Source organism: Protopterus annectens, chromosome 9.part0, assembly GCF_019279795.1.
Source record: "Protopterus annectens isolate FY-2018-M chromosome 9.part0, PAN1.0, whole genome shotgun sequence".
NCBI lineage: Eukaryota > Metazoa > Chordata > Ceratodontiformes > Protopteridae > Protopterus > Protopterus annectens.
In genome coordinates, this window is record NC_056743.1 from 331,987,129 (window position 1) to 332,003,797 (window position 16,669).

Consider the following 16,669-nt stretch of genomic DNA (forward strand, 5'->3'; position numbering starts at 1 on the left):
TGTGAAAGAAATATGTTGAGGTCAGAGTACTTCTACATATGGGTAATGTAGAACTAGTTGCAGAAATAATGAGACATGGAAGTTTAGATGGCAGAAAATGTAGCATTGCTAATGGCATGAAGAACGGGAAATGTAAATGGGAACTACACTAATAAGTCGGTATAAATTGCAGAAAAAAAGATACAAGGATATCGGAATCAGAAATGAAAAATATGTACAGGTTGGGTGACCAGAAATGTAGTATTAAGGCCAGAAAGAATGGATAATTATTATAAAAGGGAGCAAAGTAACAATGCAGATAAGAGACATAAGGGAGTGCAGAGACGACTGTAACAAAGAATCTGTATCTCTTAAGAAATGGTGGCTCTGTTATTTGTCCTAACTTCATGATGGCTCCACACTATCAGCTGTAACTTGTACTCCCCAAAAATCAACAGGAATTCGGCTACAGGAAAGTGTGCCTCCAGGCATTTCTGCAATTACCACCTACTGACACCTCTAGGTGTCAAATACTTGTTCATATTTGCATTGATAATTCCAAAACTATGCTACCTAAAATGTATCAGAAGATTTTATCTTAAAATGTACGTGATGGCAAATAATTATATTCATATTTCACCTCTGTCTAATGCAGCTTAAGAAATATTGAACATTAATTATATACTCTTTGTATTGTAATAATTTTTCTCTCTCTCTAAATATCTAAACATTGACGTAATACAGACAGAACTGAATAGCCTCATATGAAAGCCCACATCTGTAGGAAGAAAATCCTGCTGGCAGTATGTGTCTTGCTTGAAAGTTTACTGAAATATAAACTGTTTATAGAACATTAAAAAAATTAATATTCCCTGCTTTTGTTTAGGCTTAAAATTCCATTATAATGTGAATAAAAGAATGCCGCTAATGTAAAGATTATTCTTTTTCTTATTGACATTTGCAGTTTTCCAGTAACACTTATGGATCCATACATATGAATATTTGTTTGAACTGTAAGGTGGTAACTTCATTTTTAAAGACTCAAGCCCCTACCCACTGGGAGTTAAAAGTACAGACTCAAAAGAGCTGTGCTAGAGGGAAGGAGTTAAGCTGTTAGAGTCCAACTTAAGGGAGACTATAATTGTTAGGGTCCAAGCACATCAGGAAAATAAGCTTTGCCGTTAGTATTAGTCGATTGCACACACACACGTATGCTGCTAATGGTGTCCTAATTGATGCTGTTATCAGGAGGGTATTTAACATCTGCTTAAATATCGAACTCTGTTAGTGTCTTCCCTTCCTGGATTCCCTTGTTACTGCCGTTTTGGATGCTCCAACAGTGAGTAGTATTTTTATCTCAACGTATGTTTCCAAACGCGGGTGCACTTAACTGACCTTTGTTTAGACAAAATTTGTTTTAAAGGAGGATGGGGTTAATAAAGACATTTACCCCCCTGGCATGACTGTAGTGTTTAGTACTTTCCTAACATGAATTTTGAAGTTCGAGTATGTTTGCTTTGCTTTATGCAGATATCCTTCCATATCACTGTAGCCATATTCTTTACCCAAAGGATCTCCTGCCAAGGATAGACCAACATCTGACCAGTATATCAAAGCCTTTAGCTCATACAGGCATCGTACATTACAAGTTTGATCCCCCCTGCAAGACATAGGGTATAAAGGTGACATATCGACCCACATACTCAGAACTTCGCTGCCAGTCCAAACGCCATTGTTGAACATAATTCTTAATGCCCTTCTGCTGTGCTGATTACCAAGTTGTGTTTTCAGATAAGTGCCCCGTTGTGGTTTTTTCTTCTTCTCTTCTGTTTCTTGTTGTGCTCATTGTCATCCAGAAAGGAAAAATTTAGTGTGCGAGGCACATTCCGTATAAAGACCATCACGACCAGTGTCTGTTTTTTTAGGATGCTTCCCACAGTCATACACAGTGCTCTATTTGCCAGACATTTGTGACTAAGACCCTACGTAGTTCTCTCTCCACTTTGTTCATCTACCTGGATCTTAACTTGTTGGATCAGGGTGCTGTGGAAGAATCCTGTCCCAAGAGCCAGTTCTCTGCCAAGAATGCCTAAAAAGTTAGGCCTGATCTGGCTGCTGTTAAGCCTTCCCTGGTCATCTGTGTTGAAGCTGGTGAAAGTCCAGAGGATCATCCAGTGGTTGCTTTGGATTCCTCTGCCGTGACCCTGTTGGAGTCTGGCATGGATCTGTCTTTAATATCTGTACCTGACGTTGAGGGGGAACCTTGGCTGAATATCTCTGAGGGTGATTCCTCCGATGTTAGTGAGGGAGATGATTCCTACAACCATTATTGAGTCTTGCCAGGGGTTTGACCCTCCGAGGGTGTTTCAAGCAGGCATCCCGCAGAAAAAAAATACATTTACCTTATTGTTAAGGATCCCAAACATGAATGACAAGATTTCATTTAGTATCCGTCTAATGTTTTGGTGGTCAATAGAGTGTCTGAGCTTCAGGCCTTCATGGCTATTCCTCCTTTCTTAGTTTTCCACAGAGACAGGGTGCTCTTCATACTAATCCTTTTATGCCGAATGTGGTTAGTGATTTGTCCTGTAATTCATCTGTTCATTTTCCCTCCTTTTTCCTTCTCTGCAGTTTGCCACCGAGTAGGTTTACATGTTGGATTTGCAAATACAGCTCCATATATTATTTGAGTAAAACTAAAGTTATTCACAAATCTGAGCAGCTTTGTTTCTTTTCATCCCAGGAGTTTGGTTTTGGCTGTCTCTTAAGCAAACCATCTCCTCTTCGATTTTCTAAGGCCATTTCTTTTTGTTCATGGAAAATGTCTTTCCCCATCTGTAAGGGTGCATTCTACTGGGGCAATTGCTTCCTGTGTTGCTGTTTTCAAGGCTCTGGATACCAGATCTATCCTTGAGGCTGCTACTTGGTCTTCTGTTCATACTTTCACTAAGAATTACATGTTGGTTATTTATAGGCCATAGCAGCCTTTGCCAGGGCTATCCTGCATGGGTTTGTAAAGGTCTCTTATGTGCCTGCCTCCTCCCAGGCATCCGTTAGTAAAGAATACTGTAGCAGTGATATGGAAAGGCATAGGGCAGTTGTGTAAGATCTCACCATAACAGTACATGGCCTTCTCTTCAATGTTGCAGTATCTACTCCCTCCCTCCCTCCCTCCTGCCATGGCCTAGGGACTCTCCTGTTTCTTCTTGTTCCTCCTCCAGGATACTAATGTTCTCCTTGTCCCTAACGGCATTCTGTTCCTTCTGTTCTTTGTCCCTAATGACATTCTGTTCCTCCTGGTACTTTTTCAGTTCTGAGCATGTGTTTCCATATGTCGCCTTTATGCCATGTGCCTTACATGGGGAGCATACATGTAATGTACCATGCCTGTAAGAGTTAAAGGCTTTGTTATACTGGCTAGACATTGGGCTGTACTTGGCAGTAGATCCCTTAGGTAAAGAATGCTGCAACAGTGTTAAGGAAATCTACTGTTATGGTAAGATTTTACACTGCTGTCCTTTTAGTGCAATATCCCCAGGTGAGCTGGTCCTGTGAGTCTGTTCTTGTCATGTGCTGTGACTTTGCAATAGAAACTTCAGTAGGGTTACTTTTCATAGTTTGTGATGAAATTTGATAAAATTTAAGCCTGCAAACAAAAATATATGCATCACTGAACACTGTATAGCAGCTTAATAGTTTTTCCTTTTTTCCTTTAGTATCCTAAGTTTGCAGAAATTGTCCACCTAACTCTTCCAGATGGCACAAAAAGAAGTGGACAGGTCCTGGAAGTTAGTGGATCAAAAGCTGTGGTCCAGGTAAGGTGGTGTTTTTTTATAAAGTAAACAGAGGTTAATTTTTCTGAATACAGAGCAACCCTGCTCCTTGTAGTACAGTAGAGTCATATATGTTTGAGTTTGTTTGCCCAGATTGATCATCTTGGTATGTACACATTTATATCATAAGCTCAGGGAGAAAAGATTCAAGAGCACATTGCAGACTAGCATCATAGAACATCATACAGTAGGATAGAATTAATGTGGATTGCCTGAATACAAGTGGAGAAAGACATTGTGGAAAATGTAGCGCTGAATGTATTGCATTTCTAGAACAGGTATATTTAAAATGCAGTGCTGAATGTATTGGATTTCTAGAACAGGTATATTTAAAATGCAGTGCTGAATGTATTGGATTTCTAGAACCGGTATATTTAAAATGCAGTGCTGAATGTATTGGATTTCTAGAACAGGTATATTTAAAATGCAGTGCTGAATGTATTGGATTTCTAGAACAGGTATATTTAAAATGCAGTGCTGAATGTATTGGATTTCTAGAACAGGTATATTTAAAATGCAGTGCTGAATGTATTGAATTTCTAGATGAGGTATATTTAAAATGTAGCGCTGAATGTATTGAATTTCTAGAAGAGGTATATTTAAAATGCAGTGCTGAGTGTTCTGAGAGACTGCCTTACATATCTGCAATTATACAGAGCTGAGTATATTTTTTTTGGTTATAGAGTTTAATTGTTGCTTAGATCTGTGTTGAAACTGTTGTCTCACTGTTCTGAGAGACTGATCAGCAAATATACAGAGCTGAGAATTTGTTTTTTTGGTTTTAAAGTTTGTACTGTTAGTTTTTGCTTAGGTCTCTGTTGAAACTGTTTTGTCCCACCCACCCTCCCTATTTTTGGTTTGTCCCACCCACCCTCCCTATTTTTGGTTTGTAGTTTAAATTTGGTGGCTTTTGCAGTTGCCCGTCCCACCGTAGATTTGATCTGGGTCACTCCCCCATCCCATCTCTTTACCACATTCTACCCAATAAACTCTTTCTGCACTTGTTTTTAGTCCTTTTTAATTTAATTGCATTTTTTAAACTGTGTTTGGTCTAATACTGCTGCATACTCAAGTATGCTAGCTTGCACTGCATGTGAATTGTTTTTTACTACTGTTTTTGCTACTTTTCTGTAAAAAAAAAAAAAAAAACTAAGCCTGTTTCCTACTTTTCCTGTAACTAGTTTTCCAGATACAGATTTGCTATAGGACTGTATGTAAGCTTCAGAGTCCCCCAAGCCTTTCTGTGTTGGAGGGAAGCCTTCTAGCTTATCAGTGGGAGTGGTAAGCACTAGGTAACCTGTCTGCCACATAAGTAGTGGTTCTGGCCCAGAATTTGTAGTTAGTGGCCGTTTGGGCAATCTCTTCCAACTTTCTGATTTGAAAGCCTGTATTTGCACTTGTTTCTTTCCTGTAACTCATATAGTGCAGATACAGATTCTTAGTTTTAGCACTTAAATTTGCTTGTTCATGCTCAGCACTTGTTCAGAACTTGTAAGCACTAAATAAGCTACTAATTACTATAGCACTCTATCTTCCTCATTACCTAGAGGAAAACAGTTTTTGTACTTACTTTTCTCACTTGCTTAGAGAAAAACAGCTCTTGTACTCACTTTCCTCACTTATCTAGAGGAAAAACCCTGCAACTCTTTTTGCATGGTCTTGCGCACAGAGTAGTGTCGGTTAGTTGGGGTATACTATTCCCGGCCCCACAAAGTCTGCGCTGTAAATTTTCCCTTAGAACTAGGCAAGCCTCAAATCAGGTGCTTCAGATCAGCTGCTCTTATTGCAGCACTTGCAAAACAGAAATCAGCACTTGTCCTAATCTCCTAGACAGCATTATTATTCTCCAAATTTCCTAGACAGCACTATTATAATATAGCATAAGACCCTCGATCGTCCACAGGACTTAAGTTCAATTTACTCTTCAAAGCATGTCCAGAGGTCAGCTTCAGGTGTACTCTCCAGTTCATCTGGTGGAATTGGGCATCCTGAGGCAATGTCACAACTGCCTCATGTATACAGACAACCCTCTCCTCTTACCGCTAGACACAAACACTTGTGAGAGATGCAAATTCACAGCCAGACTGGAGGCTAAGCGCTCTCAACCCATGACTGTAACAGACAGTCAAGAGGATAAGGGACACTTGCATCACACCACCTGTCACACATGAATCTACAAAACAAGCACCGGCAAAACATATGCATAAATACACAAAAACATATTCGGAGGCACTAGGTACCAATCTGAAAAAGAAACAGTGCCCTCCAAAGCAGACAAGCAAGCAACCTGCACCCCCAAACACAAGCCAGAAAACACACAATTCACCTCCGCAGTGTGCCTCAACAGCCCTTAAGGAAAAACACTATACCTAACACGTTAGTAATAGGAGACTCTATAGTAAGGCACACGGATGTTCCACTCACCAGGCTGAACAAGGAGAATGTTACTGTCAGCTGCCTGTCGGGTGCTCGGATCCGCCACATAACACAAGCACTTAGGTCACTCTAGAACAAGTACAAATATGACACTGTCATTGTACATGTTGGTGTGAATGATCTAAGACGTACCTCCCTGGACTACATGGAGAGACATTGAGGAGCTCTCTGATCATGTAGCCCAAGCTGGTATGACCCTGACCTTGAGTAGCATATACCTTTAGCTAGAATGATTTATTTATTATTTATTTATTTTACATTTGTTGATCGGGCTAGTCTGGCTGGATACATGTCCATTTTCAGCAGAGGCCCGAGGAGAAAAGCTCCACTATATACTAGTAAATCATAAAAGAACATGAAAACAGCACAGTAAGATAAATTATAGGCATGTAAAGAACTGTTAACATAGTAACAGAACAGAAGCAAATTCAACAAAATCTAAAATAGTGAGTATTCCTAATCCCATATTCTTTACAAGGCAAGAATATTAAAGTTGGAGAGAGAGAGAGAATAGTGACTCACCCAAGAGTCTGTATAATATGTACAGTATTAATAATGATAAACATTTAGTACCAGGGCACTAGTTATAAAGAAGCAGCACTAGTTCTGTATAATATGTACAGTATTAACAATAATGATAAACATTTAGTACCAGGGCACTAGTTATAAAGAAACAGCACTAGTGACTCGCCCAAGAGTCTGTATAATATGTACAGTATTAACAATAATGATAAACATTTAGTACCAGGGCACTAGTTATAAAGAAACAGCACTAGTGACTCGCCCAAGAGTCTGTATAATATGTACAGTATTAACAATAATGATAAACATTTAGTACCAGGGCACTAGTTATAAAGAAACAGCACATCAGGGAGCAGGATAAGGTTTAAATAAATGGAGAGATGACTGGTTGCAGTAATATAACAAGTAGAACGAAAAAAGGGATGTTGTAGGAAAGTAAAATGCAAGTGACATTCAAGGTGAGCTACAGAGGAGGGGTAGTACTAGTGATAGAGACGAGTGGAAGAGTAAAGGAGAGAACTGAGGTCAGTCAGGGTTAGAGCAAGGGCATAGCCAGTCAGATTTGAAATAGTTCTTTAGTTGTTTCTTGAAAAGTTCTGGAGAGCCTAGAGTGGTCAGTTCTGTGGGAAGTTTATTCCAGTATGAGCCAACACTATTTGTAAACAAGGAGTCACCAACTTTATTGTGTGATTTGAAAGTGGCAACTAGTAGTTTGTTAGCTGTGCGGAGGGAAGTAAGATTCCTGTAAGGGGCAATAAGGTTATTAAGTATGGGAGTATTAGTAGGGTAATGGATAATTTTATAGGTGATAACTAGTTGATGTAGGAGAATAAGATTTTGGAGTTCGAGCCAGTCAAGCTTTTTGAGATTAACACAATGATGGGTTTGAAATGGGGAACCTGTGGCAAACCTGGCAATGCTATGGTAGGCTGTGGCAAGTTTCTGAAGGTTAGATTTTGAAAGGTTTATGAGAGAAGAAGCATACAATAATGTAGAGATGAGATGAGTTTGGGCTAGAGACACCCTGGTGGTAGGTGTAAGAAAGGGCTTAAGTCTATAGTGGGCACCTATCTTTTTATTAACTGTTTTGATGGTTAGGTCAGTGTGGCAATCAAAGTTTAGTTGATTATCTATTGTAAAGCCTAGAAGTTTATTGGAAGAATCAGGTGTAATGATAGTGCCATTATTAGACGCAATAGAAAAGGAGAAAGGGGCAGACTTAAGGGTTGGGGAGAAGAGTAATGATTTTTTTGGGGGGGGATTAAGGAGGAGACAGATATGTTGGAACCATTTTTCTGCTGCTGTAAAGACTTTTTGGGTGGTAGAATGAAGTTCAGCTGGAGATGCAGCAGAACAGATGAGTTGAATCATCTGCATACTGAATACATGTGGATGTTGGGAGTGAAGTAGACAGGTTATTTATAAATATGGAGAAGAGAAGGGGACCTAAGATGGAGACTTGAAGGACACCGATAGTGACTGGGAGCTGAGAGGATAGATGGCTGTCCCAAAGGACTGCTTGTTGTCTATCTTTCAAATAAGAGTCAAACCAGTGCAATGCTGAAGAGTCAAGTGAGAGAGATTTCAGAGTGTCTAGCAAAAGTTGATGGTTCACCATATCAAAGGCTTTAGAGAGGTCAAGAAATAAAGCAGAGGAAAATTGGTTATTGCGATTTTTGTTGATAGTATCTGTGAAGGAGAGAAGTGCAGTGGAAGTACTATGGAAAGGTCTAAAACCATGTTGGGAATCTGCAAGTAGGCTATTATGTTAAAGATGGTATAAGAGTTGTTGGAGTATACAAAGTTCCATAATTTTAGATAGAGGTGATAGTAAGGCTATAGGACGGAAATTAGAAAGTTCATTAGTGTTACCTAGTTGATTCGGTTATAGTTCTGTTAAGATAGAGACTGGGTATGCTAGTTCTGCTGCTGCTAGCTTCATATATTCAGCTGGAAGTTGGTCAGCTGAAGGGGTGCATGGTTTAAGTTTTGAGAGTAACTTACGTATATGGGTTGTGGAGACTGTACTAAATTTTAAAGTGGGGGTGTTATTTTGAGGAGAGGTATTTTGAAGGGAGGTGAGGGGAGTCATGGTCTTTGCTAGAGAGGTGACTGTTTCCGAGAAGAAGTTATTGAACATATTGGCTATTATGATACCACAATACAAAGACAAAATGATCAATTTCAACAATTGGCTAAGCTTCTGGTGTCATTCTAAGGGGATCCAGTGTCTGTCTGCCTGGGATGACATGATACACAAGCCTCGCTGTTTCACCAGAGATGAGTTGCACCTGTCACACCTAGGATGTTAAGTTGTCAATCTCGCCTTCATTCTTGCTGGATGGGTTCGGAGCCGATCCTCTGCTCCAACTCAGCACTTGCTAAGCTCGAGAGCTAATTTTACCAGCTCGAGGCAACCCTATATCCCATGATGCAAGGCAGAGACTACCCAGATCTCGTTTGCCGCTTCGCTAACGAGGTGCCTTTTTTTTACCAGCTCCAGGTAAGTTTCTAAATATAAGACTTTAGTCTAACCCCTTTAATTTTTCATAACTATAGTTGTTTTTTGTTAACCTTAATGCTAACTTTAACCCTATTCCCGTTAGTGTTCCCTTTTTTTCGAGTTATTTATCCACTTTCCCTAGCTTAGGCCTTAGGCCTTCCCCTTCCTAAATTTTTTCCTGTCAGGGATTGTTTGTGTCTGACTGTGTTGTTATCCCTGTTATCCCTGTTTAGTTTAAATTTTTGGATTGGGTGTTTTTTGTGTGTGTGTGTTGGTGTTTTGTTTTTGACATCTTGTGTTTCCTCGACACAGCTATGTCGAAGGACACAAAGGTCTCAGGCTTCAAGAAGTGCGACTCGTGCTGTCAGAAGATGTCTCTGACAGACGGTCACACTTCTTGTATCTACTGCCTGGGACCTCTGCACCTGCAGGACTCTTGTGCTATCTGTCATGCCTTCAGCCCAAGAGTCCTGCAGGAAAGCAGAAATAAATTGATATTAAAGGGCTTATTAAAGCCTGAGAGCTCCCCGACTAAGTCGGCGCCGGGGAAGCCCTCGAAACCTATCAAGCCTTCGGCTGAAAGTTCCAAGCCATTGGCTACTGGTTTATCTTCACCAGTGTCGAGGTCGGCTCCAGCTGGAGCCGATCCTTCCATTATAGCAGTCACAGTATCAGCTCCATCCGGCGCCGATACTGCCCAGTCTGGACATTCAGTGTCTGCTCCGGCTGGAGCCGACGTATCCTCGGCTCCTTTGGCTCCATCGATCTCTAAAAAGAGATCTCGATCCCCCTCAGAGTTGATACGTTCGGCTCAGAGATCACCCTTGCTCTCGGAGCGGAGCCATCGGAGCCGTTCTTCTCTGTTGTCCAGGCTGTCTGATCACGACCTCGAGAGAGTGGTGAGTAGACTATTAAAGTCTCAGGCATTGGCCCAAATGCTCCATAGCCCGTCTCAACAGACGGTAGCTATTTCACATCCACCAAACATTCCTCCTTCAACTCTCTTACAGAGCTCGGAGCCGGAGCTCCTCGGAACTGTGACCGTTGTAGCTTCGGAGCCGATGCCACCCCTTTCGGCTCAGTCGTCCTCTGCTCCGACTTCCTCCTTGAGGCCTTCATTGGAGGGATCCGGGTGTCTGGTCTCTCTCGTCGGCTCCGAGGGGGCGAGTGGCATCGGACCCTTGTCCGACCACATTCTCCCTCTCGGGGCTTCGGCGTTGGTGAGCTCAGCCCCGACATCTGCCACGGAGCCTTCCCTCTTGGTGAGGCCTGGAGTTCCTATCTCTTCGGAGCGGGAACCTTTTGGTCTCTTTGACTGGGGAGCCTTCGAGGAGATGAGTGTACTAGCCCTTGGGCTTAGTCAACGGACAGTTACATCAGCTCCTCCCACTACAGTGCCTGCTGACGTCTCTTCCCACTCTCTTGCTCCCGGACCCAGAGATCCAACGCCTCAGGTTTCCCAATTGGGAATATCTTCCTCTTCCGAGGCTTCTCCTGATCCGTCAGGTGAACCTCCGCGTAAGAGGACATGCAAGAGAAAACATCTAGACTCCCCCGAGTCTGTTACATCTGATACTGACCTGGATGAGTCGGAGGGATCCCCAAGGTCCTCCTCTGAGGATGTCTCTTTCTCAGACATCCTTGAACTCCTTAAGCAGAGGGGGAACTGGCCCTCCCTTAATCCTTCCGAGGAACTGGCCCTCCCTTAATCCTTCCGAGGACGAGTCGGTATACCTGGAGGCGTTCGGATCTCGACCCTCCACCTCCTAGGTGTCTCTGCCTTTTGACCCTCTTATGGATGTAGTGGCTCGGAAGGCGTGGATGGCTCTGGATTCGGTGGAACCTATTCCTAGGAGGCCTTCAAAATTCATTACGGCCCCACCAGATAGACAATATTTGACAAAGGGTGTCCCAGTTGATGCCATGGTGGTGGCTGCTGCCACCAAGAAGGAACTAGCTGATCTTTCAGTACCTGTCCATCCTCCTAACAAGGATTCTAGGACTATGGACAGGTATGGCAAGCGGATTTTTTTCTTCAGCGACTTTTGCCATGAGATCGCTGAACTACTTGTGCCACTTCACCCGCCTTCAAAGAGACGTTCTTAAAGAGTTGGGAGAAGTTTTACAGGATCCGTCAGCTGCTGGGTCTCAGGATAAGATTAGCTCACAGCTAGGAATCCTTAACTCCATTGTTAACTCCTCCATGCGGCTCATTTCTTATGCAGCCGATGGAGCGAGTAGAGCTGCAGGCACAGGAGTGGCTTTAAGGCGTCAGTCCTGGATGCGGCTTTGTAATTTTGCAGACCCCTTCAAGGCATCCTTCACAAACTCCCCTTTTGATGGTTCGACCTTGTTCGGACCTCAAGTGAAAGACACTTTGACTAGATGCGAACAAGATGGCAAGACTCTTTCTGCCGTAGGAGTCCATTTCTCCACCCCTTCAAGACCTTACCCCAAAGGACAGAAGGGAGGGAAAATGTGGTTCTGCAAATCTCAAGGAGTCACGCCTGACGCACAAAGTCAGTTTATCCCCAGAGGCAGAGGGGGTAACAATAATAGACGCCGCCCTAGGGGCAGAGGGGGTCCGCAGAATCAGGGTAGCAGAGAGCCTCTTTCTGACAAACCCTTCCAGCATCCCTGAGATGTTGCCCGATTGTCCACCTTCGGAGGCAGTCGGGGGAAGATTATCGCTGTACCCAATAGCCTGGCTTTCCCTTTCTCAAGACAAATGGGTACAGTCAATTATATCCGAGGGTTACAAAATTCCCTTTATTCAAACCCCAATTCAGCAAAAGGGAACCCTTCCAGACGTTCCACCCGGTCTAAGGGAACTAGCAGTACTAGAAATATCAAAACTGCTAGCAAAAAGAGCCATCCAGCCAGTCCCAGCAGACCAAATAGAATCCGGAATCTACTCAAGGTTCTTTTTAGTTCCAAAAAAGACAGGGGACTGGAGACCAATATTAGATCTGAGCAAACTAAACAAGTTTGTAAAGAAATCAAGATTCGGATGGTCACGCTTCAGTCCATTCTACCCTTTCTGGGCAAGGACAATTGGATGTGCTCGATAGATCTTCAGGATGCGTACTATCACATAAAAATTCACAGACGCTCCAGAAGATTTCTCCGCTTTCGGCTGGGGACCAGTCACTTCCAATTCAGAGCCCTGCCCTTTGGACTCACTACAGCCCCCAGAGTGTTCACCAAATGTATGGCAGTGGTTACGGCTCACCTGAGACATCAAGGATTCCAGGTGTTTCCATATCTAGACGACTGGCTCCTCACTGCCACCACCAGGCATCAACTTCTCCAAGCCAGAGATTACACCATTCACATTTGCAGAGGGCTAGGATTTCTATAAATTTGAAAAATCTGCCTTGTCAATCTATTACTTTTATAGGCGCAAAATTGGACACCGTACAACTTTCAGCAAAGTTAACAGACCAAAGGATCTTGGACATTCAAAGTCACGTCCAGGTGATTCTTCTCAGCAACAAAATTCAGGCCAGATTTGCTCTGAAAGTATTGGGTCTTATGGCGGCCGCCATAACACTTCTTCCCTTTGCCCGCTTTTACATGCGTCTTCTACAATGGATGCTATTCGCCCAATGGTCTTTTCAACAACTTCCCATGCGTCACAAGATCACAGTAACTCCAACTTGCAAAAGGCATCTGACCTGGTGGACAGCATCCCCTCAAGTCCATCACGGCAGACCCTTTGTCCCTCCTGCCCCGGTTGCCACGGTTACATCGGACGCCTCCCTGATCAGGTGGGGGGGGCATTATCAGGGCAGAATGGTCCATGGCACTTGGCAACCTTTCGAATACCATCTGCACATAAATGTCCTGGAGATGAGAGCGGTGCTTTTAACGTTGCAAGCCCTCAACGACTCTCTTCCCCTGGGAACTATTGCAGTCCAAACGGACAATATGTCTGTAGTGTGGTATATCAACAAACAGGGCGGAACCAAGTCCTATCCACTGTGTCGAGAGGCTCTCAGACTTTGGCAATGGGCAATCTCTTCTCAGCGGTTTCTGATAGCAACGCATATCCCCGGGAAATCCAACATCATAGCGGACAGATTGAGCAGAGCTATTCTCATGCCTCACGAGTGGTCTCTCAAACAATCGGTGACGGAAGAGATTTTTCAGAAGTGGGGCCTTCCTTGCTGTGACCTTTTCGCTACACCTCAAAACAGCAAATGCCCAGACTTCTCTCTCTTCCCCCTTCCAGGCCATCCCCTCAGAGACGCTCTAACCCAAGATTGGCCCCGGGGACTTCTTTATGCCTTTCCCCCCTTTCCGCTGATACCTCAAGTAATTCAGAAAGCAACCGCCTTGAGAGCCAAGTTGATTCTCATTGCCCCTTATTGGCCTCCACAGATATGGTTTCCGTTCCTACATCATTACCTCTTGGTACAGCCATGGCATCTGGACCCGGTTCCAGATCTTCTGACCCACCAGTCGGGGCAGCTGCACCAATCCATACCTTCTCTCAACCTCACTGCTTGGTTGCTCCACTTCCATCCTTAGCCAGGCTTCCTATGATTTCTAATCCCGTCCAGGATATCATAGTAGCTTCCCTAAAATCTTCTACCAGAAGGATTTACACTAGTAAATGGCGATGTTTCTCCTTCTGGGCAAAAGCTAGGAACATAGACCCCTATACTGCTCCGATTCATTCGGTCTTGGACTTCCTAGCTGTGATTTTTCATTCAGGATCCTCTTCCTCCACAGTAAAAGTTCAGCTGGCAGCCATTTCGAATTTTCATATAGGCCTTTTGGACCACAACATTATGTCACATAAACTTTGCAAGGCATTCCTTCGAGATATCTTTTTACTTAAACCTCCGATTAGAGACCCCCCACCACAGTGGGATCTAAATTTAATTTTAACATCCTTGATTCTTCCCCCTTTCGAACCCGCAGCTGCCTGTTCTTTGAAATTTCTTTCCTGGAAGACACTTTTTCTAGTCGCCATTACTTCCGCAAGGAGAGTATCTGAGCTTCATGCTCTCTGCATTCGTCCTCCCTACTTAATCTTCCACAAAGATAGGGTATCTTTAAGGACTAATCCTTCTTTCTTACCAAAAGTGACATCGCAGACTAACTTAAATCAATCCATTGATCTTCCAGTGTTTTTCCCGAATTATTCTGATAGAGCGGAACAAAAGTTACATTGTCTTGATGTTCACCGTCAGCTCAGATATTATCTGGACAAAACTAAACCTTTTCGGAAATCTGATCAACTGTTTCTATCCTATGCAGAGAACAGGAAAGGCCTTCCAGTTTCCAAGGTGACTTTATCTAGATGGCTGTCTTCTGTGATTACTTACATTTATCAGCTCAGAGGCAAAGAGTTGATTTCTAAGCCAAAAGCCCATTCTACCAGAGCTCTAGCTACATCGACAGCTTTTCAAGCTAGACTTCCAATAGACACTATTTGTGCAGCAAGCCACATGGGCCTCTCCTCATACCTTTGTTTCACATTACAAATTAGACTTGGCCTCCAGAGACAGAGCTAATTTTGGTTCCACCGTTCTCAAGAGTCTGTTCCATTGAGCCACCCAGGATAGAGGTGCTAGGGACGTGGTCACATCCAGCAAGAATGAAGGCGAGATTGACAACTTAACATTAAGAAGTTATGTACCTACCATAACGTTCCATGTTAGTTGTCTTCTCTCGCCTTCTTTCTTGCGTCCCACCCTCCATCCCCCTAGCCTGGTCAGACCGAGAAGATTATGCCTCTTCTATTAAGAGGTTTTATTCCTTTTCTAGCTATTCAGTTTCTAGTGTCACTAGATTAGCTTGATCCTTTCTTGAGGATTATGATGTGATTTAGTATTGTTACTTTTTCTTCCTCCTCTACAGTTGGAAGAATATATTACTATTTCCTTAGCTACCAAACGAGATCTGGGTAGTCTCTGCCTTGCATCATGGGATATAGGGTTGCTGTAAAATTAGCTCTCGAGCTTAGCAAGTGCCGAGTCGGAGCCGAGGATCAGCTCCGAACCCATCCAGCAAGAAAGAAGGTGAGAGAAGACAACTAACATGGAACGTTATGGTAGGTACATAACTTCTTATTTTCGAATACTGGCCAAGGCTCTTGCTGTCCCCATAGTGCCTTTTTTAGGCAAGGCTCAAAGGACAAACCAACCACCATAACCAGCACAGGTAACCAAAAACTAAGGGTAATGCTACTCAATGCCAGAAGTCTCAACCTCTAAAATGCACACACTTGAGGCTCTCCTCAGCATGGAGAAAATCAATGTTTGTGCAGTGACGGAAACCTGGTTCAAGGCTCGAGAGCACCCCAGCACTGCCAGGTTACAATTCATATCATACCTTCTGGCCTCAGTTACCGGATCGCAGTACAAAGGGCAGAGGTGTATCCATATTCATCAAGGATACCCATATATCCAGGTTAGTAGTGCAGCATGATGCCCCAGAGATCATTCATGCGCAACTATCAGCAGGCAAAAACACTTTTCAAGTCGTAGCCGGTTATAGATCGCCCACCATGTCCCAAGATGCTCACTCTGCATTCCTTGAGACATTGCAAAATATAAAGGTTCTACCCAACACCATAATCTTGGGTGATTTCAACTACCCTAGTATAGACTGGGCGAACTACCAATGTTCCAACTCCTATGCTCAGCGATTCATAGAATTTATAAATTCAAATGCCCTTGAACAACTAGTATGTTCCCCCACTAGAGGGGACAACATGTTGGATTTAATCATCACAAATATGGGCGCCCACTGTACCACACCTGTTATCACTCCCTCCTTGGTCAGATCCAACCACAAACTGATAACCATGGACATCCTCACCCCCCCCCACCTCCCCCAGTCAAAGAAACCATAGTCAAAAACCTTTCCAAAGCAAACTTCAAACTACTTGCATCCAAAGTGGAAAGCTTCACTATTCCCTTGCAGAAGGATAATGATATCCAGGATGCGGAATCCTACACCAAGGCACTCTATATGCATCTTCAGGATTGCATGGACCATGCTATCCCATATAAAATCAAGACTCCTTCCTCAAGCAAGAAGAAACCAGTCTGGTGGACCCTGGCCATAAGCAAACTTAACAATAAAAGGAGGGGAGTTATACAAAAAAAGGCCAAATCTCAAGTAGAAAAATCATCCCTGATCAGCATTAGTAAGAAATTGAGGGTCCTCATCAAGTCAACTAAAGCTAATTTTGAAAGGAAAGTTGCCAAGGATAACCATAAGGCCTTCTATGGCTATGTCAAAAACCTAAATGGCAATGCTCAGGTCTGTTCTGAGCTAGTACAAAATGGAACAAAATACACTGACCCCACTGACATTGCCAACATCTTGGCTGACAGGTTCAGTGCAAATTCCCCACCACCACCACCTACAAGGGCCT

At 43.2% G+C, this 16,669-nt stretch overlaps 1 protein-coding gene across 1 annotated transcript in view; it reads left to right on the forward strand.

Moving 5' to 3' along the window:
• Positions 1–16,669, forward strand: part of LOC122811222 (V-type proton ATPase subunit B, brain isoform) — a 1,846,974-nt gene that overhangs the window by 410,049 nt on the left and 1,420,256 nt on the right. The window contains exon 3 of the mRNA XM_044082914.1: positions 3,696–3,794. Within this exon, the coding sequence (XP_043938849.1) occupies positions 3,696–3,794 (99 nt within the window). The remainder of the gene's footprint in view (positions 1–3,695; positions 3,795–16,669) is intronic.